The following is a 25,750-nucleotide window of genomic DNA, read 5'->3' as shown; positions in this document are numbered from 1 at the left end:
TGATACTGTGCTTCTTTCTACTCTCATTAAAGTCTTTTTTTATTTTAAAGAGAATAAAACAAAAGAGAACAGAGCAAAGCAAATCAGAACAAAACAATGCAAGCAACACAGCATTTCACAAGACAACCAAATATCAACAGTAGCTACTGTAATGTCTCTTTTCTTTGAAATAGTTCAACATTCCAATATGTCCACATTTATTTGATTTTTATCATGGTTTAACATGAACAATGGAATGGTTATTACATTCACCACCATCACACCTATTGTTTTCAGTGCTGATAGGTCTTTGACTAAAAGACATCAACTCTATATTGTAATAAACTCCTTGATTTGATTTAATTGATTTTTATACCTGTAACATCAATATATAATCAGTTGTCTCATAATCAGTTAAAACATTTTTGTAACTGTAGATGTACAGTTTCATTGTGCCACTTATTCTAAGGTTTTTGCAAACCAATATTTTCAATTTTCTAGTTAAATTAAGAACCTGCAGGGTATAAGTGATTACTCACACCTGTTGTCCTGAAGTGACTTAAAGTAATATCTCACAGCTCATCAATTTTCTAGTTTTAGTTAGTAAAGAAACTCCAACAGAAGAACACTAAATATTTCCAACATGTACTTGTAATGGTACTAACCCTTCAACCTGAGACTTCCTTGTTCATGTTAAGTTTTGTTTTTGTTTTAGGCTCCCACTGCTACAAATGTATTAACCATTGATCTCTCTCTCTCTCTCTCTCTCTCTCTCTCTCTCTGTCTCTCTCTCTCTCTCTCTGTCTCTGTCTCTGTCTCTGTCTCTCTCTTTCTCTTTCTCTCTCGACAGAGTGAAAGAAGTCTTCTTAACTTTATCTAAGGGGCAAAATCTGTATATGTTCCTTCTTATGTTCTACTAATTGATACCAATTTGTCTTTTGGATGTAATTTTGAAGCTAAATTTTTAAGTGAAGGCAAATCACTTTTGTTTTGAAAATACTATAGCAAATGAGCTTCATTTGAGAAAATAGAGGAACAGGTGCCTTGGGTTGGGGAAAGAAAGGCATGAGAAAACTGGTTGTTAGGTAGCACTTAAATTCCTCTGCTCTAGGGTGCTGAGGAGGTGTGCAGTAGAGAATGCCATGTCATTGGGAGGGAGTCTAATTGGGACTCCAATTTCCAAGCCTCAACTATTGCTATATAGTGAAAACTGTGGGGTCTGTGGCAAGCTCTTTAAGTAAATCTCAAAAGAAAAAAATGCAGTTTTTGAAATGCATAGAATATTATGTGTTCCTCGCAGTAAACAGGGAAAACCTGAGTTCTGAGCCAGGGATTTTAAAATAAAACCTTCACATAAGAAAATGATGAGGACAGTATGCATGTGGGGAATCCACACAGCAGGATGACGATGAACTGGGAGGTTCAGGAAAGTTTGCCCCTCTTGTTTTAAAAACAAATATCTGTCCTTCAGGCTGTCTTGATGGGCATACCTTTGGTCTGTTCTTCCCCATTAGATGATTCATTTCTTTCCTTTTCTAGTTCCTTTCTTCCCACAGTATAGCCATAAAAGCCTTGTCTTACTTTAGTGTAATTATACTATTTCTGTTTCAGTTACTATTCCTATAAATGGTACCACTGCAGTCTTCAGTCTTGTATTCATCCTGCTTCTTTTCACTGTCCCCATCCTCTTGATTTTCTTATATTCTCATCATTTCCTGAGATGCATTGTTAAGTTTAAATAATAAAAAGAGTTTTTTTAATACACATAAAGTGTGTGTTTGTATGCATGTGTGTGTATGTGTGTGTGTGAGTGTGTGTGTGTGTATGTGTGTGTAAGCTTTATTTTCACAACTTAAAAATATGGAGCTTCTCTTTAATTTCTTTGACAATATTATTTGTGGAGTTATTCACTGAATAATTTTAAAGACAAATTTAATTTTAACCTGAGATAACAAGAGAGAGATCTAGAAGAGCAGCTCATTTCTGTGACAGCCTGATGAAACTATTTTCTAGTAGATTTTGTACTCAAGTACTTAATTAGAGCTATGTCAGGTAAAAAAAAAAGCTATTACAAAAACATTCAGCCAGTGTGATAAGTGAGAAACTCTGTAACTACGTGATATAGATAGTTCTAACCTAATGTAACAAATGTCATAACATGACTATATATATACTTTTGAATATATACTTTTTTATTTTGAAGAGAATAAGACCAAACAAAACGAAACAGAATAGAACCAATCAAAACAAAACAGTGAACGTGATACAGTACTTCAAAACAAGACAATAGGAAATCAACAATAGCTACCATAATGCCTCTTGTTATCTTCAAAGTATCTGCCTATACCATCAGATATAATAAAATCAAAGAAAACAAAATAGAATAAAATCATTCAAAACAAAACAACAAAAGCAATATAGGGCTTCAAAACAAGATAATAGGAAATCAGCAATGGCTACCATAATATATTTTGTTATCTTTGAAATAGGCATCTATACCACCCGGTAAAATAAAATCAAACAAAACAAAACAGGATAAATGGAATAAGCCTTCCATACAAATGGCCAAGCCACAACTGGTTGCTTAATTGAAAATGGACTTGATTTTTGTTCATTAGTATGGAAATGTGAGAATCATGTTGAAATATTAAAGGAGTGGTCATCTCAATGGAAACATCTCATGCTGCTGGATAAGAGCATGACAAATTCCATGAGCAATTGTAAGAAACCAGGTAAGGCAAGAAATTCCCTGGAGACACACCACCATAGGTGAATTTCATGAAATGGACAGTTTTATTTCCACTCTAATCTGTCATTATGGGCATCTTTTTTCATGATCATCATATCTTGATAATTCATCTTTATTTTTTTCCACCCTATTCCTCCCCTGTGCTGTCATAATGCGTCTACTGTCTTAATATTTCTAAAATCCATCTCGTGTCTCCAGGCCACTACTACTACCTCAGCTCATTTTACAGTCTCCACACGAGAGTGGCTGTAATCTCCAACCAGCTGCCTATCGGGGTCCAGATATTTGGTCATAGGTGTCAACAGTGCTCCTTTTATGTGATACTTCTATATCTTAGCAGATAGTTTAGTGCCTAAGTGTCTGGACCATGCCCTGTGTTTCTTTCAAAGGAAAATTGTTCATATCTGCAGGTCTTACTGTGACTCTTATCTGACCTATGTCCAGTTTATTTTAACCAAAATAGCTGCACATATATTGTAAAACCAAATATTGAGTTCAGTCATCCAAGTATTATAATTCTTTTTTCTAATTTTACTGACATTCCAAAAGGTTATATTTGTAATCCCATTGAAATGTCATTGGATCCTAGCAAGATAATTCCAATCTACTACCAACCAATGCAACCCACGATGAGAGTAAAAACACCAAGACATATTCCAAGTTAAGGGCAGCCAAGGGGTGCTAAGTCTAATCCCCATAAGGACATATGGACAAAGGCCTTGATCCTAGGCCTCTCCCAGCATTTATTATCTTGTGAAGAAGGGGAGTGGCTCAAGGATGAGTGATAGTCAGGATGGTGAGAATTACATGAGTACCTTGAGCTGGCTGGCCAGGTGCAAGACGGGCATCTCTGTAAATTGCAGAAATAAAGATATGCAGAAGGATGAATTTACATAATCCAATTAAAGTAGCAATGGAATTTTGGGGGGGGGGTTACAAAGAGAAGGAAATACTCTAGCCAGCTTTTTACATATCAGTATAAGGAAATATGTCTCCAAATAATCAAAATCATAGTAATTGTTTTGGATTCAAAGGGAATCACTGGAGTTGTCCTTCACACTCATACTGGTAAAAAAAAAAAAAAAAAAATATATATATATATATATATATATTAATTTCAATTTCTTGGTCCTATGGAACATAGAGGGGGAAACTAAGAAGAGAAACACACAAAATACCAGAATCAATAACTTACCTACAGACCCAAGAGAAGATGGACAGTATGTTCCACAGGACTGATGGCAGCCATTTGGGATACACATGCTTGACCAGGAAGTGAGGATGGCTGACCAAAGCATACACTGGGAGCCAGGGTGTTACTCCAGCAACACTTTCATTGGGAAAATTCTCACTCTAGTTTTTGAAGCCAGCAGGGCTGGTTGTGGAGCCATGCTGTTACTGAGAGATGGTCACCGGCACATACCTGCTGCTTAGATTATGTGGGGTGCAAGTAGCAAAGAGCAGATTCAAATGGTTTTATCTACCTGTTCTGTAGGAAAAATATCACTAGAAGGCGGGTATATCTGGAAGGCAGCTGGGTCAACCTCACTGAGGGACTGGCCATCAGAGAATTAGAAACTGTGTCAAAGGTGAATACAGCACGCTTAGTGTGGTAAAGTTTGACTTACATCTGAAATCAACTCGAAGGCCACATAAAGTTATAAGGATTCACTGCAGGTCAAAGAGCATGCACTAGAATGGATAATTAGCAGAGCTCTGATGTCATTGTTGGGGTAAGTTTCCAGAGTGATGTGATCTAAAGCCAGATTGTAGTGGGGAGGGAGTGGATAGGGGTGAGGCAATGTGACTGACAACTCCTAAGAGAAGATGGGAAAGTTTAGGAAAGCGAGCAATAGTTCAAAGGGATGATGACTGAAAACTGGTTATCAAATGTTGGGATTGGAAATAACTGGAAAAATATCAAATCAAATTCAACTTCTATATTGATACCTTTGGCGTTATTTCAGAAGGATGAAGTATAGGCTTTGGGAAACATATTTTTAGTAAAAGACAAAAGATGTATTCGATCTGAAGAGAAACCAGAGTATAAAAGCTGCTCTTTTTCTTTTTGGAAATGAAAGGGTTTAAATGATCCTACCTCAGTGTTGTCCTGATAAAATGACATGTCTAAATCAAAGACACCTTTCCTTCTACCTCACCTGGGTCCTTAAATATGACAGTGCCATGTCTCCTCATAACATCTTGTCTCTTTGTTTTTTCAGTCTAACTTACGTACATTCACCAGTGAAGTTGTCCTGACTAAAACACCTGACACCAGCTTCTACCTGGGCATCAACCATCATCCCGTCAACTCCCCTAGACCCCAGTACAGCGCCCTCAGCCAGCAGGAAGTAAAGAGAAAAATCTTCGCCCCTTTTTATAATAATCATAAGACGGGATATGAAAGGGTTTTGGCCCAGGCCGGATACTGTAGCCGGTAAAGCCAGAAAGCTCCTATCTCCCCCACCCTTAGGAATTACCTCTGGCGCCAAACTAAGACCAATGGGCTACCTGTGCATCCCTAATGCCCCTTAGGTTCCACCCCAGGCCGAGGCTACTTATGTGCCTCACTCCACATGTTCCACGGAGAGATCACCGGCCCTGGGGTAGAGATGCCATGGCCCAGGGGGTAGGGGGTGTCACTCCCCGCATTCCCAAAATAAAGGTTATTTATATTTCATACTTCTTATCTTTTCAGCCGCTGCCGGTCCTCCTCCTCCCCCCACAGTTCTATCAGGAAAGATTGTTAATTATAGGTTTTCCTTTAAATAGAAATAAATATCATCACAATGTAAGTTCATTATCCTTCTCTCCCTTCTACTTTTCTTTGTGTGTCTCTTATCTGAATAAAAAGTTAGATACAAGACTGCCAAAGTGAATACTGTGGCTTTAAACTATACAATTTACAGAAAGTGTTGTTAGAAGTGTGAATTTGAACAAGACTCCAAGAAAAAATAAGAAATGAAACACCATCTAAGTAAAGAAAAGTTTAATTTCAATGTGTGTGTATTTATTGCAAGTTTCCTAGGTGAAAAATGCAATATTTGATTTTGGCAATTTCAACTGAGATTGATAGTAATTATATTTCTTCTAGAATTTGCTTCATCCTACTTTGTCTTCCACAAGGCATTTATCTCCTCTCTATAATCATAATTTCTGTCTCATTTCTTCCCAGACTTCCCTGAGATAAAAGATAAAAGGAACCAACTCAAATAAATTAGAAACTGTTTAGCAAACACAAACAGTAAGGGCTTTTGTTAATTTTAGAATCTTTGTGATTCTGAATGACTGGCTAGCAGGATTAACTTCTGGTACCTCAGGTGAAAATTTCTTTTACCGGAAGTTAAAACTTTCATTTCTTGTTGAGACAACTTTAGAACACAAAATATCTTACAATTGTATTTAGTAGTGTTTTTTCTACAGTTATAATTAATGGAAAGACCATGTTGGGAGGATAATACAGACATTCTAAAACAGAAGTGATCAATATAATTAAATATTTTCAGGTTTTCATGGAGAACATGCTTGATCATAACACTAAGTAGGTAGCAGGCAGAGAGAGAGAGAGAGAGAGAGAGAGAGAGAGAGAGAGAGAGAGAGAGAGGAAGCCGTGTAGCAAGAAAAAGCAGAATATGAAAGTGAGTGTTAACAACCTTGAGACTGAAGGAGATTCACTTAGTTTCAGAAGTCAACTGGTAAGTAAAAATATCTGCAAAGGGCAATTCTTTTCGTGACTGCATTACTATCCAAATGAAGAACTTTGTTCTATTTTCTGTGCTTTTAAAACAACCACCCAGTGGAAAGCACTGTGTAATACATATCCTTCTTGCAGTGAAAGGTATTGTTTCCAGTTTATATTTAAATCTCTGTTCATTAATAATGATGTATATGTCAGTCACACAAATCTGTGTATGATATTGTTCATACCCTTCTTGTATTTAAAGCATGTGTTGATATCTTTTCTGTGATAAGACTTGTTCCTACATCACAATTTCCGTAGTAGTTTTATACTGCAGTTCAAGGAAAAAACCAAGACCATATAACGTCTCAAACATTTTGAAACAGTAGAATGTATACACTGTAATGAACTTAATGAGATAATGTATCTATGATTCCAGTCACTATTCCTGGCATGGAGAAAGCTCGTAAAGATCACCAAAGGTTAATTTGAAATAAATGCTCAATAGTTTGTTGAATTGAATTATTTAAAGTTTCTCTCATAGAATGGAGTCTTAGTTATTTGTTTAAATTCTCTTATGCTCAATGATAGACATATCTGTCTCATCTTCAACTTACTAGAAGTATAGTCCTTTCCAATTCTTTGATGACTGTGAATATCGCATGTCTATCATAGCTGTGAGTAAAGTGGATTCGTTCTGTGACTTCTTAGGGAATCCTGTAGAAGAAATAGTGTGAAGCTGATAACAAACTTTTCTCACAGTAGGGGAAACATGACTGAAATGACTCAACGGATATGGCTTTCAATCTAAAATGTCATACGAGTACACTTCTGTTAGCCTGCAGAGCAAAAGAATTTATAGATCAAATATACCATAGTGTCATAATGATAATGGGAGTTACTGCTCCATACTGACTCCAAAAACACAATAATGAATAAAAGCATTGTATTTATATAAGATCAGATGTTTCCAATTCACAATGCTCTCAATGGTTAAGTATTTCTTGAAATTTAAAATAAACTCTAAAAATTCTACAGTTCAATAATGATTCTGTGTAGTTTCATTAAAACTTACACTTGACAGTTTCTCAGAAGACCAACACTTCATAATTAACGAATATTCAGCCAAAAGGTTGACCTTCTGAGTAACTGGGTAAGTGCAAACTTAGGAGGAAAAAAATTACTTTTGACTATTTATCGAAGCCTCAGCTTCATTATCTTTTAGGACAGTGCCTGAAAAATTTTCTCTATATGTTAACATTTAGGAATCCTTTTCACAGTAAAAATCCATGCTATCTATTTTATTCTGTGCCATATTTAAAAGAAGAGAAATTTAAAAAGCTTCATCTACCTTGATCGTTAGTGACCTCTTTTCAAGCTTCCCGAAACTGAATTCCCACATGTGTGAAGCCTCAGATACCAGACGATTGATCAAAATGGTTCTGGCATTCATTTTCAAGCTGCATCTATAGAGTCTAGAGACTAGTGGCTTTCTTTTGTTTTGGAATGAGTCAGTTGGTTCATAATTTAAAGGTTTGTATTAATGAGACCCTCCCACAGAACAGCCTGATGGAACAAACTTTAAAATTAAACAGGCCTGCATTTAAATTCCAGTTACTCCTCTTGCTAGCTGATTGACCACAAATATGTTACCCTGCCCACCCAAGACTTGGTTCCTTCACCTTTAGAGTGGGAGAGAGGTACCTATCTCTGTATGTTTTGGCATTGTACAAGAGAGACACGTACTGCTGATACACTCAGTCCAGTGTCTAATACTTAATTTCTTTCTGTAAGTATTAATTATAGTCATTTCAACTTTTACTAAGAAAACAAGCTCACTGTATATACTACATACAATTTATTATTAATCTTCCATATCTAAATATAAGTAGACTGGTTGTTTAGAGAATGTACTGGGCCCTGAATAAAAGCTTATATTTTTGGACCTACTAATAATTTTAGATGTTACAAAACAATTCCTATTTCTTTTGGTAGGACAATTAAAGTTAATTCTATTCCTGTCCTACTGATTGAGTAATTATGAGAATAAGCATGTAACATAGCAGTGTTAGCCTATATATATGTAGTTAATATTTAGAGATTGATAGTAAATATTAATATTAGTAAATGCGTTCATATTTAGTAGATGAGGAAGTGTGGTAAAGAAGTGAGAAAGCTATTTCAAACCATGGAAAAGTGCTCAAATAATACTTAAGGTGAGAAACTTGAGACTCACTTCCCTGGTGATAGTCACTTGCCCTATAGCATTAAGAAACTGTCTGATCCCTCTGATTCTCAATTTCTTCCGCTTTAAAATGTAGAGCAGGGGATCATGCTTCTGGTCTTGCTCTAGTTTGGAAAGCTATCATTCATACGAGTATGGAAAATTGACTCAGGAAGTTAGTTCTTCACAGAAACAGAAAGTCCCCTGAGTTCGTACATCACATCTTCCTCTCTTCTCCAACAGACTTTTGAAAGATTTCTCAAATGTATAATATTCGCCACCTGAAGAATAGTGCATTAGGGAAGCCCTCATTGAATATGAACACACACGCAGAAAACTATCCAATCTTTGTACAGGAAAAAGGGACTTAATGATAAGTGCTTTGGTGAAGAAACTTGGAGAGGTGACACATTTATTGTGAGGGATAGCAGAATATGCCACTGGAGAATATGCCACTTAGGCGTACTGCATAATGTTTGTGAAAGAAAATTGAGAAGAGACAGATATGAGAAAATGCTCTGAGCCAATATTGATCAAGAGAAGAATGGAAATTTGTAAAAGTGTCCCTCTTCCCTTCGCTACCAAGAATTGATAGAGGTTAATCATCCACCAGAGACAACCAGGGGCCCTTACCAACCCAGAGAAGCCCCATGGGAATTACATAACAAACTAGGAAAACTAATCCTTGTTGCTCATTAATTTTTTATATTTATTCACTGTCCCACAGGTTGATCCCTTCACAGCTCAGAATCCTTTTTGTTCATCTTTTTACTTTTCTATTTAACTCGCTGAACTTTTTAAAGATGCTGTATAAGCACAAGTCACAACCACTACTTTGAGTTACTTATTACTGATATATATGAGTATAATATTCATGTTAATATATTTTCTCCTATTCATCTGTCTTTGCTAAGCTACTTTTTAGGGCTTAGACAGTAAACTTAAAATAGGTAAGAGAAAAATTCTTTTCTTCTCCCTAAAATTGCTAGCCTATGGCTTTCTATGAAGACAGCTAGCCAACAGTTCCCAGTAGTGTATGCCACTTACTAGCTCCTTTCTTTGTGCACTCAACAAACATTTCTTTATTAGTATCTGCATGTAACATGCTACAGTGCTATATAAAGATGATCTATTCTATACTTGTCTTCAATTTGCTCTTTATTAAGGATAAGAGATGTGTACAAATAGAAAAATATTCTAAATGGCACCAATGAAATCTGTATGAGATTTTTGCAGAAGATTTAATTTAAGCCAAGAAAATGGCAATAAAGGGAGGCAAACAAGAAATTTTGGAGGCAGTGACATTTTAACAAAGGCTAAAATATTTTTATTTCAACAAAGGAAATTTCTGTAGTGAACGTATTATATACACAGCCACAAATGAATAGGAAACTGGATGCTGATCCGCCTACAGATTTGGGAAATACATTTAAAAGTATACCATCAGATTGAGGAGCCTTAGATGTCTTACAAAGGGTCTTCGTCCCCATAGATTTAAGCAAGATATTGGAAGTTTTGGGGAAGGAAGATGGAATAAATTTGTGTTTTAAGATGGAATTTCTGATTAAGAGTTATACACGGTGGTGCATAAAATAAACTTTGATGAGCAGATGACCCAAATGAGGCTCCTAACCAAGGTATTTTCCTTGGCCAGGCTGCTGTTACTCCAACATGGAGGAAATGTCAATGCTCAGGACACTGTTCAGTTCCACTCCATTGCACATGGCAATGTATAACAGGCCCAGTTAAATCTGATAGCAAGGCCTGAAGCCTTAGGGACCGCTCGAGTGTGCTAGGCTTTTTCTTGAATTCTTATCTTCAAAGAAAGATATTTAAAATATTATTTGTTTTGCAATATTTCCACCAGCTCTAGTTTTGGGGACCCTTATACACCATATAAACATTGTAACTGACAGACTATCAGTGTCGAAAGAAGGGAATAGAATACATTGGTAAGCATGCAGTCATGGAATCAGGCAACCAGAATTTGAAGAACTCCTACCTAGCTTTATGATTATGTATAGATTATATAAACTCTCTGATCTCTCTATTTCTGCACCTTTCAGGAATGCTATTGTGATGGGATATAAGTCAAATGTTTGGGCAATGCTTAATATATGTCACTGCAATAATACTACTCACAAACTCAACAAAACAAACCACAAAGAGCCTTCCTGCAGCTCTCTGACCAAAGGTACTGTTTAGAACCTTTATTTTTCTCTTTGTTACAGTCATGGGATGTTGTAGGCTGATTGCTCTGAAATAGATTTACATTCTAATTTCTGGAAGTTGTGAATGTCACTTTCATAGATGCTATGCAAATGTGATCAAGTTAAATATTTTGAGATTGGGAGATTTTCTGAGATTATATGTTAGAGCTGATGATATTCAACAGTCCTTATATGAGAAATGGGAAATGTGATGACAGAAAAGGGCTACAAGCTAAGAAACACGGGGAATTTGTACAAATGAAATAAAGGAATAGAAGGTTCCAAAAGAAACACAATATTTCATTATCATATTGTTTACTAATTTTGCCACAGTTCTGAAATGATCTGTTACATGCCCCTTCTTACCAAATGTTACATACAAGGTTCAGGTCAGATAGCATGCAAGAGACAGAGAGCTAATAAGTAAAAGAGCTAGAATATGTACTCAAATCTTTCCAAGACTAAAGCCCAGTTCATTCAGTTGTGCTAAAGCACTCTTTCTGATTTCTATTCAGTCACTGAAACAAATCATAGAATCCAGCCAGTTTGCTCAAGTGGCAACATCAGAATCAAATGTGTTTTAACTCCAAACTTCATTGATTTTTAACTTTCAAATATTGAAAGTCTACATTTTTCTTTACCACTTTTGAACATTGCTTTTGAGTTATTCTTAGTAAACTGGAAAGAACTAAATAAAATACAAATATAAATGAAGTTGAATAAGCAAAGATCACGCATCTTTGGCCATCCCATTTTCATTCTTCTCAATTTCATCTTCCTCAGGTAATTCAGTTTTGGAGAAATACGCTTTTAACTTCCTGGTTGTCCTAAGAATTCCAATATTCTTTTGTGCCTGCGCTGTTCTCATCCATGTGCCTTTTTTGCTCGGTTTTCAGGCATAGGCTGGGTGTCTCAGACCAGAGGAGCATGGTCTAAGCTAGGAGTGGTTACTCATTTCACTGATGGGCTTCTCAGAGTACACGGGAGGCCTGGGCACTGGAAATGGATTTGACAGTTTGAAGTCCAAAAGTGCAAGTGACGGAAAAATTCCCCACTTCTCTGACTTCAGGCATAGACAAAGACAATGAACGCAGCTTGTAGAATCATCTTCTTTGGTAATTAACCTCACAACCCAGCAAAAAATGAATCAGAGCCTCTACTCATGATGGGTGGAAACTAAATTTGTTTACTTTCCCTGCAAACACAGTCACAGTCCTACCAAATTATGCTAACATATGGATGGCCCTTTTATGATAAGGACCTCACTTTCTGTGTGGGAAGGCAGCACATAAATAATTTATGGAGGCTATTGTCACTTGCTAAAATATGCTGACAAGTAAAATGGTACATTCGCTATATAAATGTGCCTAATGTGCCATGTTCTTTGCCTTTTGTTTATTTACTTATTTTTAAGTGGAAGAATAGGTGTGCGCACCAATAGCAATGTTTTCTAGGTGTATAAAATCATGCTTAATAGACAGTCGATTTTAGGGACAGTTCAAATCTGTCCATTATAAAGTTATATAATCAGATTTTATAGAGCATGTGTAAGTGGAAATGTTTGCTTAGGAGAGCAAGGTTCTTGAGACTAAACTTCCACCATTCTGAGTCTCATGAATTAAATTTTGACCTATCCATTAACCGACAAAGTAATGAAATGCATATGCTGCTTGTAGAACCTAGAATTGAGTGCTAAGCACTTTTCTGAGTGCTTTATATGGAATGACTTCTTTGATTCCTAGTATATTGCTATGCATTTGCATGGTTATCATTTCCACTTGTGAGGTTTCGGGGTGTTAATTTGTTCAAGGTGACATAGTTAATAAACAGAAGCCTGATTCTGCCTGCTTCTAGAATTCTTGCTCTTAACTTTCTACATTCAGTAGGAAATTGATCATCTTCACTGTAACCCGTCTGGGTAATGCTTTGCCTAGAATTTCTATAAATACCTGTCATTGTAACCTGTCGTGTTCTTGAGAAGTTCCTAACCAATACATGTTTATTTGTTGATTGAAATGTCAACATAGTTCTACTGCTTGAATTCATTTTTGTGTTGACACTTCAGTGGCCAGGACAATTGAGGGGCCTTCCTTACCTGTTATTTTAATGACACACATATTGCAAGTCACCTCAATATCACTGAGGTGATGCTTGAAATTTTCAGGGGATGTAATGAGGTTTAGAGAAACAATTGGTTAAGTACCTAACTACACATGTAAATGACTCAGTGGAATCTCATTAATTATATAAAACAACCCTAGAAAGGCAGGGCTGAATGCTTTAACACTTCACGCCCTCTGTCCTTTTGGACAGGAGCCGCTAGCCAGCTGGGGGAAATGCAGACCTACTGTGACTATCTCTTCTTCATGCATTCAAAAGAAGGATGCAGATCTCCAGTATAAAGACAATCAGCACCGGCCCGTGCATGGAGCTGCAGCGCACATCAAGAACCAGATAAGCTGTCCATGGTTCTGGCTAGATTGAAAAAGATTATTCAAGAGAATTATTTATGTACAACAATGACCTATGTTATAGAATTGACAAGATTTGATATCAAAGAAAATAAATGGCACGCATAGGTTTTCAAAGCAGAAAACTATAGAGATTTTTCTTTTTTAACTCTTTCAATATATTGTCAGAATTGGTTTACTCCTCAGAATAATTATGAAACAGAAATAGTAAATAATAATATCTCAGTTTATGAAAGTATAAAAACACTTAGAGAACATGTTCTGTATGTTATACTCTTTCACTAAATTAGCTCATTTGATTTGCATGATATCCTCTGAGTTGTCTTATTAGTCTTTTATCTAATGATGACACTTAGATTGAGATTAGCTGGCCAGTTTTCTTAAGGTTACACAGCTAATACAAATCAGATTATTAATTTCAGGAGTTTCTCACTTTGGACCTCAATTCAATCCTATACCAGGCTGCTTCTCAATTGAAACTAGGTTCAATTCCTAGTAGTGAGGAAAGAAATTCTTAAGTATAATAGTGTTGGCAGCAGGTATCAACGGTTGCTGAGACAAAACTCTCCTTCTGTTACCACTCCATGCCACATACTTTTCCTTTGTGCGTATCTGTGGTTTTATTCCATCATTCAGCCTTTTCTTAGAAGTTACGTTTAAGAAAGACATTCCTAGTCTCTGTCCAGTGTTTTAGATTTTAATCGGACCAAGCCACTCAGAGTAAACATTTCCCCTTGCACAGGCATTGAACTAGAAAGTTGCAAATTTCCTGATCTAAGCCAAAGTGATATGAGAGATGGATCCTGAAGAGGATTTTAGGAATAAATAGCTAGGTTTATAAAAAGACGTCCTGTTTTACCAAAGGTAGATTTAACGCAGTCAGCTCTATTCTGGGGACTTTGTTTTGTTGTTTCACTGTCTTGCTACCATTTGGGAAGTTATCCAATTTGTTAAGCATGGCAAAATAGAATGATGGGAGGTAGCTACATTCTCACTGTTACTAAGCAGTCTATAGTCTATCCTAAACTTGCAATTGGAATTTCTGTTTTTTTTTTTTTTTTTCCATGGCAGTTGCACTAAAGTTTTCTATTGATTTAAGGGTGGAAAGAACCTAAGAGAATGTCCTAATGATATATATTCTCTACTGCCAGAAGCTTTGTATTATTGTTTTTACATTTTGACATTAATTTAAAATAAATGGATCCTTTAGGTAATCCACTCCTTTGGAGACTTGGTGCCAATGTGAATGTAAGTGGCAAAGTTGGAGATAGGCCTCTCCATCTGGCACCTGCAAAAGGGTTTTTTAAACATTGCAAAACTCCCGCTGGAAGACCAGAGTAGAGCAGATGGTAAGAGTGTGTTTACAAGACCTTTGCTATTTGTGTGTGTGTGTGTGTGTTATTTTCTTTACTTACTAGAGAATAACCTTGAAATTGACTAATCCTACTTTCATGTACTCATTTGTTCCACAATTACCATTTTAAAATATATTCATTAAGCCTACATGAGGGTCTTTCTTTACTCAATTCAGCTCAATTCTCATAGCAAGTTAAAGGAGTTTTAGTAGGGGAATTTGTCCCACTGCTATTATGCATTGGTCATTTTTAATTGAGGTATAATTTCTATGCATACTTATATTTTAAGTATGCACCTGGATAAAGATTTACTTATCAAAGTTACCCAGATCAAAATACAGAACATTTCATCCTCTGGAATGCTCCTATATTTCTTTATCTCATTAAATATCCTTTTCCATCAATGATAATCAATATTCTGGCTTCTATAGATTAGTTTTGTCTGTTCTTCAAATTCATATGATTTTGTGACTGATTTTTTTGCTCAACAGCTTAACTCTGGTGCACCTATATTATGGCTTCAATCACAGTTTGCGTTGTATATTGCTGAAAATTGCCTGGGTATGCCACAATCTGTGTGTCAGCCTTCCTCCTTGTATGTATATTAAGGTTTCTAGTGTTCCTGGGTGTGGTGATGCATCTTGTCATCCCAAAACTCTGGGAGACTGAGGCAGGATGATTACAAGTTTGAGCTCCACCAGGGAAATTTAGCAACTTACTGAGATCCTGTCTCAAAACCAAAAATAATAATAATAATAATAATAATAATAATAATAATTAAAAAATAAAATATTTGAAGGAGTTGGGGGTGTATCAATATGAAGGCTCTGTCTTCAGTCTCCTGTATTTGCAAAAAATAAAAATAAAAATAAATTTCTAGTATTTTGCTACTAAAAATACAGTTATCAACATCATTCATATCTGAGTCCCCTGTGAACATGTGCATTTATCTCCCTTGAGTACATGTATAAAAATAGAACTGCCAGACCAAAAGCCATGCATATACAGGAGCTGCAGGAAGTTTCAGGTATTATCCAAAGAGTCTGTACTGTTTTTTAGCTTTTCAGCAGTGTATCTGAGTTCTAGTTCCTTCTCACAGCCTTCCTCTAATTTGATACTAGATTAGTATAATTTTAATGGAGAATAATTTGAGTATGGTAAGTATGGAGGCAAAAAAGCTTCAGAACACTTAGAAGAACTTGAGACACCATTACTAGAATAGATTTTCTATTCCCTTTGCATTTTTACAGTTATAAAATGAATTTTAGAAATTTGATTAAAAGTATAGTCCTAGAGAATTATTCTTCCTCACAAACTTTATTTTTCTGACACAGATTCACTGAGGGTACAATCTTGTCATTAAATTCTCTCAGGCATATCCAACCTTCTTCCCGTGACCCTCTAGAGACCTAATTAAGAGCCCAGCTTTAAGAGATGCTGGCCTTTGCAAGAGGAATGATACACATTTCCAAAATGACATCGTCCTCAAACCTGTAGAAATGCCAGCTCCTTAGTCCAAAATTCAGATTAATATTTAGTTAATAAAAAATTACTATATTCGTCTACTCATAAGAATTGCACCAGTGCTGCTAAAGAAGACTGAGGCAAAGGACGAGGGTGATTTCCATTTTCAGTGTCAGAGAGAGAAATCACTCTGCAAAATCTGAAGGCATAGTTTGCATTGTTTTTTATAAGTCAATGTGAAATAACTCAAGCATCTACTCTCCAGCACTGTCATAAACAATGTGCTGTAAACACAGAGGAATGCTGCTCCCTTGACCTTATCTAAGCAGTCTCTTTTGTTCTCTTAGTTTACAATAGGCAGAGGGACACCTGTGTGAATGCTGAACACATAACTGTGTCTTTGAAAAGGCCTCACTCTTCCAAGGGGTCAAGAACTGCATCACTTTTTCCTTTTATTATCAACGCCAACCTCAGTGTTTTATTCTTCTGCACAACTCCAAAGCTCAGTAATGTCAAAATGAGTGCCATTTATGATCAGCATATATCCAGGATCAAAGAACTCTTCTGCAAAAGGCATTAAAGTGTGTACTACACCTGTACTTCCCTTACAGATCAGCATCATGCGATATAACTTTTAATATTTTCTTTCTGACTCACACAAGTACTACATGCCTCCTATTCAATTACTTAAAAAAGCAAGAGACCGCATGATTCAGACTTTCAAGTATTTTTATTTCTTTCTAATACACACTTGATACTGTAAGTGCATTTTTGCACTTCAAACAATGGGAAAAAATAAATAGTAAGATCTACAACGCTGATGGACACAATACAAGGCATATTATCAGTTATTTCACTTAATCCCAAAGTGCGGCTAAGCCTCAAGATGATTTATTTTAAATCTAGATTTTGCCTGTGGTAAATGGACATAAGAAGAAGATTAAATGTATCACCCCCCAAAGCAGCACAATTTGAAATCTGGTATTTATAGGTGTATCCATGGTAACAGATGCCACAAATGAGAATAAATTCAGGTTGCAAAATTGTCCCAAATGTGATTCTAAAAGCACACTCTTCAGTTCAGCATGTTTAAAAATGTGACCTATTCTGGAAGGTATGTTTTAATTTCAGTCTACTTCCTTGTCTCTCTCAGGGCAATGATAAAGGAGAAATGCAATACCTAATGAATAAATTTTAAAAGACCAAAATATTGCTGGGCTGCTTTAAAAAATGCTGATATAGTCTTCAAAACTGATCATCTAAATGAAGTTGTAAACAGAAAAATCTTGTATTGAAAACTTACTAATTCTTGTCATTTCAATGAAAAATGCTATAATTCTTTTAAACAGCAGTCCTTTAACATGAAACATGCTATTACAGAAATCCACAAAAACCTTGCTAGCACACTCCCAGTAGATGAGTGGTTTTGTTATTACTATTGTTTTCATTTTTTTTCTTCAACCTTGTTGGGGTCTTACATGTTTTTAAAGTTCATTTAAAGCCAGATTGTGGTGGTACATGCTTGTAATTCCAGCACTTGGGAGGCTGAGGCAGGTGGTTTGCTATGAGTTCTAGGCCACCCAGGCTGCAAAGTGATTTCAAACCCGGTCTCAATTGCATAGCGAGACCCTGTCTCAAAAAAGAAAACCCAAACAAACAAATAAACAAACAAAAATAAAATTCATTTAAGACACATTTGGAATTTATTTTAAAAAGCCTCTCGGATTTGCAGACATTGCTGTTTTAATCTGGAAATTTTTATCTTGAAGTTCAAAATCAGAAATGAAGAAAAAGAAGCTTTTGTGTTTCTACTCATTCAAGAAATTCTTTTAGAAGACACTACTGAACATATATTCTCTTCAAGAGGAAGACAGAAACTAAATATTTTTCTAAGCTTATTTGAGTATGTTCTTTTGTTTGAAGGTGTCCTTTAAGTCTCTTGATAGGATATTGTCAGAGTACATAGAATATCATTCATACATTCATAACCATTGAAGTAAAGTACAATGATATTTGTCTATTTAATCTTTGTTAATGGCTCAAAAATCATAAATAGACAATTAACGCAAAACACAGAACCTCTTGTTTCTGACCCCTGATTTATCCAACTTCGTTTCTTCAGTTCGTAGTTACATCTCCTTTGATAGGAAGAAATTCTGAAGCCCTGCAGGTAATCCACCAAGTAGATAACCTACCTTGAGGTTTATTGATTGTATTGAAGACCAAGAATGTTAGCGGGACTGGGGATGAGCAAAAGCAAATTATTAATTAACAGAAGGTTGAAGTACATTCTGCCCCACAATTTCTCTCCTGGCTCTTCATGAGCCCCTCCGAGTCCCCTCGATGCACTGCATACAGACTGTGCTCAGGCATTGACCCATGCCATTGACTGTTGCTGGCTTCCAACAAGAGGTGAACAAAGGAAAATATCATAAAAAGTAAGAAAATCAAAAGAACCAGAAACGTTCTTCTGAAAGAAAGGTGCTTTTCTGAGCTATTCATTAATAAAAAAAGATTCAAAGATTTTTCAATAACAGCCTCAGGAGGAAATGTTCAGGGACTTTGTTGAAGATTTCCCTTTGGCGTAAGATCTTGCAGAACAAAAAAAAAAAAAAAAAAAAGAGAGAGAGAGAGAGAGAGAGAGAGAGAGAGAGAGAGAGAGAGAGAGAAAAGTCAGTAAATATCACAGCCACAAGGTCTAAATCAATGTCTGTTAATCGTTACATGATGATTAGACAAGTAGTAGTAATAAATTATGTATAATTTTAAGTTCTTTTTCTTCCTGTTATTATTTTTGAAAGAAAAAAATTCTTTTTTTTTTTCTCTTGGTTCTTTGGGCTCTACAAAGTAATCCAATAATAAGTAAACTTTGACAAAGAAATAGCTAGAAAACAGTAATGCAAGAATTTTATTGTTAAAATATTTGTATGAAGCCAGGTTCCAGGCTGAATAATTGTTTATTTATTATTACTTCAGTGCTGTAATCATTGACTAGCTAAACTGTAAGTTATTCAATGGTATGAACACTGAGCATATACAGTTTATTGGTCTTTGTTTTATCACTTATACATTTTTATCTTGCAATGAGATACATTGTATTTTGGGGTTGGAGATTTTATGCAGTTTTGGTGGGTCTCTAATTACAGAGGATCCAGTAGATGTTTCTTCTGTTGATTAGGATCCTATTTTACTGGGCAATTTTAGATGCAAGCCATTTGCATGTTTTTGAAGTTACAGATACCTTAATTGCATAATAGGCATTTAACAAACTTCTAAGAAGGAAAATAATAAATATTTAACTTTATTAAATATATCTAGGTGACAGATGCTAGGTGCCTTATCATCATGGGGCCCCTAAATATCTAAGCATCTTGCAACAATGATGTTCCTATACCCATCATTTCTGATAAGACGTTGCCACCTTTAAAGCCAGCATAGTGGTGACACATACTAATCATCTGATACTGAGGAACCAGAGTACCTCAGTCACTTGATTCTCAAAAATCAGAAACTAACTCTTGACAATTTAAACACAGAAGGAAAATGTTTAAGCCTATGGTCTCTAGGTGCATCCATTTACTTATAAAGGTCTCAAGTTGATCCTTCTTTATGGCTGAGCAAAATGAAATAAATCAGACACGTGCAAATATGTCATTGTTTTTCCAGTGTGAGAAGATGAAAGTGTGACTAGGAACCAAATGTATAATAGATATTGGGAAACAGGAAAGAAAGATTCAAATGGGAAGGGGTATTGGGGGGAGAGGGAGGGAACAGAAGGAAAAGGAAAATAAATGAAAACTCAAATGGAAGTAAAGCTTTTGTAAATAAGAAGGGAAAGAGGCAGAAGGAAGGAGAGAGGAATGGGGGAAAATAATAATCTGCTTGTGTTCCATATGATGGGTGTGATCATTATTATGCCCAAACTATATCAATAAACTTTACAATTAAAAACAGGAATATGCTAAAGGCTATCAAGTAGCACCCAGAATCTTCGCAGCAGCAAGATAGAAAGCCAGATTTAAATACTCACAGAGACAAACAACACCCAGAGTCATGACCCCAACAGGTATTTTGAAGACACAAAGCCAGCCCTGCAAGGCACCTATGAATTTTATGCTTCAGGAACCAACAGTATATGACAGTGACTTTGTGATGGGAATTGCAACAATTGGAAACCAAATGACACTACTGCCACCACTACCACATGACTAGGTTGGGTTACACCCTGGTTTTGGTTAGTGGTGTTTGATCATCTACAAATACCATTGATGCCGCAGTGTTTTGATTGGAGATGACAAATATCCAAAGCAAGGCACTGTTGAGAGCAAAAGAATTATTACAGGATAACACGTTCTAGACGGTCACCACCTGCCATTCTTTTGTCCTAATGGCAAAAGAGTCTTGGAAAACAAATTTTCTGCTTCTGTGATACAACACGATCTTGGCTTCTCACTAGCACCTGCAGTGCAGAGTATGCCCCAGATTACCGTTAGAGGTCAAGTGCGGTGATATAAACAGAAGAACAACTACCTGATACCTGAGGAAACAACTGAATTTTAAAGAATCTGTTGAAGGCAACACGATTCATGAGGTTAGCCTTCTCTAACACATTTTTTCCCCTCTGTATCATGTAGTACATTGTTGAAATGTTCATCAGAACCTCCTCCATAGTGCTGAAAATACACAGACACTCCCAGGTTACTGGGAGTAACCATCACCTCCTCAATTAAAATCTCTGGGTTCAGTGCTTTCATCAGGATCTGAAATTCTTAACACTGCATCGGAGGAAAATAATTAACTTGAAAGGGGGTACTTATGGAAATAAGGCTGCAACTATCTTTTGAAAAGTTATTGATTTTCTGAATTACCCGGCAAGGTAGATTGGATTGTATGAATTCCACTGAACTTATGGATCTAAAAGAGAGCTTATTTTATGTAAAAATAGGCAGTAGAGCAGAATTACAACTTTTTAAATTGGTTGCCCATAGTTTCCTCTATTATCATCACTAATGGCCTATTTCCAAGAGTCTTTTAGGCATTTATGAAAAGTTCATGACACTATAGACATGACAGTTGAAAACACTGGGTTCCAGATAATGTATCTTTTGCTTTCTTTCAGATGATAGTGAACGCTCAGGATAAGGAGCTTTGGCCATCACAAGCTAGAGAAGTATCTGCTCCACAGTGACTTGGACGTTCAGCCTCATGTTGTTAATCTCTATGGAGACACTCCTTTGCACCTGTGAGTACTACATAAAGCTCCGCAGGCCCTGCAGCTAAGCCTTACATGCCCTCTTAGCAAAGTGTTTTCTTTAAATCTAGAGCAAGCTACAATGGCAAATTTGAAGTCGCTAAGGAGATTGTTCAAATAACTGGAGCAGAGTTTGACTAAAGAAACTATCTTTAGCTTTTCACAGGTGTGTATATATATATATATATATGTATATTTATGTGTACTAGCCACTAAACTCAGCTGACATGCTACAGCCCCTCAAGTTGTATACACAAAGCAAAAACAAACAGTGGCAGATGTTGCAATCAGGGAGCAATAGCAGAGGTAGCGCAGGGGACATGGAGCTCAGGCTAGCTGCATGGACAGAAAAGGTAGAGTCAGATGCTGCAGTCAGCACAACAGATGGGGCTGTAGCCAGATGCTGTGTTCCTGGCTGCCAACACAAAGACAGGGCTGATGTTGCCAAGGCAACTGAGGTATCCACATCTGTAAGCCTATCGCCTCTATTCCTCCTCGCTTTGTGGAAAGCTGCCAGAAGAGGCTGTGCCCATAATCTTCCTAGGAGAAGAATCTCATTAACAGAATTCATCAGCATTAAATGTGACTCATATTTTTTTCTTTCCTACTTAAAGCTTACTTGCAAATGTGTCCACCTATCTACGACATCCATCTGTTGGGCTACAAACACCTAGTGAAGATGACCATTGTGATAGCTGAGAAGTGGGAGCTCTTTTCTAGGAACCTATTAGAGTCCTTTACAGTGTGCCTGCAAAAGCACCCTGAAAGTTCAGCCGAGATTGGGAAAGTCGAAACCAAAGGAAAAAGATTAAAAGAGAAAACATTCCTAATAACTACAACTCAGAGCCACAGCACTCCCTAGCTGTCCAAAGGAAGGTGAATGATTTATAAAAGTTAGAGCCTACATGCTTACTGGATCACTATTTTATTATAAAGATAAAAGCATAGTAATTTTGATTTAGTAAATCTTGAAGGCAACATCATTTACTTACATATTACATATTTCATAACTGGTTTGCAAGCTTTGGAAGATATTTGTGATTCAATTGTTTATATATTTGTGTTGCAACGGTAAATAAACAGAATCGAGGACACCCATTTCTTCAGACTAAAGTGAGCTTCCACATCAAGCATGAACCTATCAAATTTCATTTGATGTTACACTTTTTTCTTAAATCAACCAAAGGAAAGTGACAAAAGGAAGTTAAATCCCATTAGCTATATCCACTATCTCACTGAATCCTCACAAAAAAAACCCATAATGTTGGGGAAAACTGAATTCTTCCTTATGGCTAGAAAATAATGTAGTAAACTCTAAGTCATATTCTTTGTATATATCTTGATGTTCTCATACCTAAATATTTTGCTTCTTTCCACATATTTGGTGACATAACAGATTCAAGGACTCTTCAGATCATACTCTCAGTAAAGGCATCAGCGGGATCTGTCCCTGGCAGAACTGATATGTACGCTCGCTGGTATTCTCCCTCCTGGCAGGTCCTGCCTGTTGTGGCTGCCACCTCAGGCTAGCCTTCAAATCATTTTGCTACTCCATGCACATGAACTGGAACCAACTGTGCTCACAAGGTGACTGTCACCTCCAGAAAGTTGTCTATATGATATTTGTGAAGTGACTTAAAAGTATAACCCTGGCTATTTTATTTTCTACAGGGCTGTGGCTGCAAGGAATAACAGAGTCTTATTTTCATATACATAAATATACATATAGCCACATGTACCTGTGTAAACACACATACAGGTATATATTCAGAACTCATCATTTCTATATGTAGTCACTTAGAAAAGAAACAATGAAACAATTCAGTGAATGGATTATTAGCTGGGTAGGTTACAGGCCATATTTTTCATGAAAAAGTTGATGTTGATATGATACATTGCACTGACAGAGTGGTTTTTCAGTCACTCAGTTACTCAGAAAAGATCTATTAGGGATGAACCTGCTTTATGTTAATGTTGGCAAAAACATTAAGAAAACAGAATTCCCTTACTTCTATTGTAGAGTAGGAAGGTGAACTGAGGTGACCCTTACCAGACACAGTATAACAAGGGCCATAAAACTGAACTGAAAAAGAAGCAGATTGGAAATGACTACTGTCTTTAATTCATGAGAAGATTTCAGAGAGCAAGAGGTCAAGTGTGTGAGAGCTGAGTGGCAGTTCATTACAGACAAATAAGAAATAGTAAGACCCGGTGAATGATCTCTTGGAATCAAGTTTCTGCACCTTTCCTGTACCATAGCCAAGGGGGGCCCTGCAGTAGCCAACTTCTCTAGTCACCCAAATACCTCACAGCTCTCTGGAGTTTCGAAGTAAAGTATTGTTACTATACTAGTTGTAGCAAAAGCAGAAGTATGAAAGAAACAGCAGGAAAAAAGAAATTTATGAGAACAGTCAAAAAAATATCCATTATCTGTTAAGAAGTATGATTTACTTCCCTTATGGAAAATCTTTTTAAATTTAAGCTTATTTTCAATAAATATGAGAAATCAAAACTTTAATTAGTTTCAACAAATCTAGTTTAAAATTTATCTCTAAATACTTTATTTCCTTTGGGTCCCAAAATATGTTGATCCTTCCTTCCAACTGAAAAGATCCAGTAATGAAACTCTTCTACAGATTGTAATGTGACCCCACACACATTAACCCACTTGACATTTTAGCAGACACAATATAACAATGTAACAAATAGGGAAGGTATTACCTATCATTAGGTTCTACAGGTGTTAAAACTATAACTTGACAGTTCAGAGAACATGCTCAAGGTCCTCAGGCTACAGTGTGGAAAAGCTCTGGATTTTGAACCCACAAACAGTACTCCCTTAGTAAAATGATAGCTCAGGGAGCCTTCAAGAAAGTCTTTAGAGAAACAGTAGATAGTTTGTATAGGGAATAATTTTATACTTTGGTTTAAATTTGAGAAAAAAATCTCTCAATACTCATTTGATCATCCTGCAGAGTACTTCCTAGGTTAAAGAAGACCTAATATGACAGAAAACACTTGGTAAAAATACTAGAAATTTGACACAACTGTTAAAATCTTCAGGATTTTATCACTGTGTATTCACATTTTATTTAACACCTGTTTTAGAAGGTGATGGAACCTAGGGCATTTGGCCTGAATTATATATCTGGGCATTTTGTGTGTTTGTTTGTTTTTGAATTTGAAGCGGGATCTCAGTAAGTCACTAAGTTGTCACCTTGGTGGACTCAAATCTGTCAACTTCTTACCTCAGCCTCCAAAGTGATAGGATTATAGCTGTATATCTCTATGTTCAATTTTACTTAGCTTTTGGGACTTCATTTGTTTGTTTTCCATTACTTCCTTTTCTCCACCCCTTTTCCCCTCCCTTCTGTGTCTTTTTGCTCTTTTGTATAAACATCAGCATCTAGAGTAGCTGGAATGAAAGCTATATTAGTTTCCAAGTCTGTCATAGCAAAACACCAGAGGCTGGGCTGCTTACAAAATAAACATTTATTCTCTCACATTTCTGGAGTGTACAAAGTTCAAGATGTGGGTAAATCTGACTTGCTCTGATGTCTTGCTCTTTGGTCTGATGATGGCCACCTTCTCGCTGTGGCTTCACAAGGCCACCCCTCTTGTGTGTCAGGGATACTGTCTTGACTTACAAGGGCAGCAATGTCATTGGATTTAGACTTCAACCTACTGGTCCCACTTTAACTTAATCACCTCTTTATGGACAGTACCCCTGGATGCAGTCATATTCTTAAGTTAGTGGAGTTTAACCTTCAACACATGAATTTGGGAGGACACACAGAACAGTCCATAGCAAAGGACTATGAGTCTTTATTTTTATTCTTTTACAGTGCTTGTGACTACAGCAAACACACTGATCTGGTTAAATTTCTTGGTCAGAATGTGGTAAATACCAATCACCCAGGAAGCGGTGGGCACACATGGGTGAGAGGGTGGTGAAAAGATCACTGGCTCCTGATGCTTGTCAATGTTCAAGAGCTTTGATGTGCCAAGAAAAAAAATTAAGGATTTTGAGAGTGTTCAACCTGATTTATCAGATTTTTTTTTAATCAGTCACGATCTCACGCTTGCCAGGCAGGAATTGTGCCTCTGAACTATATCCCTGACTCAAGAAGTTCTTTATAAACTAACATCATATAGAATGATGGTGAATGATGATAACATAGTGTGGAGTTTGGGGGGTCAGTTTCAGTGTTCTGTTAAATATTTACCATCAGTGCACCCTCTTATGGCCTAGACTGGGGCGAACTGAATGTGCGACCCTGCTGTTGATTTGGTTATTAAGAAAAATTCTGCTTGGCACTTTTTTCTTGTGTAAAAATTCTAGCATTTGTGCTTGGTAATTACTGGAAG

At 36.4% G+C, this 25,750-nt stretch overlaps 1 protein-coding gene across 1 annotated transcript in view; it reads left to right on the top strand.

Moving 5' to 3' along the window:
* Positions 1-25,750, top strand: part of Tnni3k (TNNI3 interacting kinase) — a 199,814-nt gene that overhangs the window by 63,424 nt on the left and 110,640 nt on the right. Inside the window, 7 exon segments of the mRNA XM_023561266.2 lie at positions 14,523-14,617; positions 14,619-14,661; positions 16,479-16,704; positions 21,269-21,373; positions 21,454-21,507; positions 21,509-21,548; positions 25,205-25,317. Coding sequence (XP_023417034.2) covers positions 14,523-14,617; positions 14,619-14,661; positions 16,479-16,704; positions 21,269-21,373; positions 21,454-21,507; positions 21,509-21,548; positions 25,205-25,317 — 676 coding nt within the window.

This window comes from Cavia porcellus, unplaced genomic scaffold, assembly GCF_034190915.1.
Source record: "Cavia porcellus strain 051 isolate PalLab524CR breed Dunkin Hartley unplaced genomic scaffold, mCavPor4.1 scaffold_1, whole genome shotgun sequence".
Classification (NCBI taxonomy): domain Eukaryota; kingdom Metazoa; phylum Chordata; class Mammalia; order Rodentia; family Caviidae; genus Cavia; species Cavia porcellus.
This window is presented reverse-complemented; position numbering and strand designations above follow the sequence as displayed.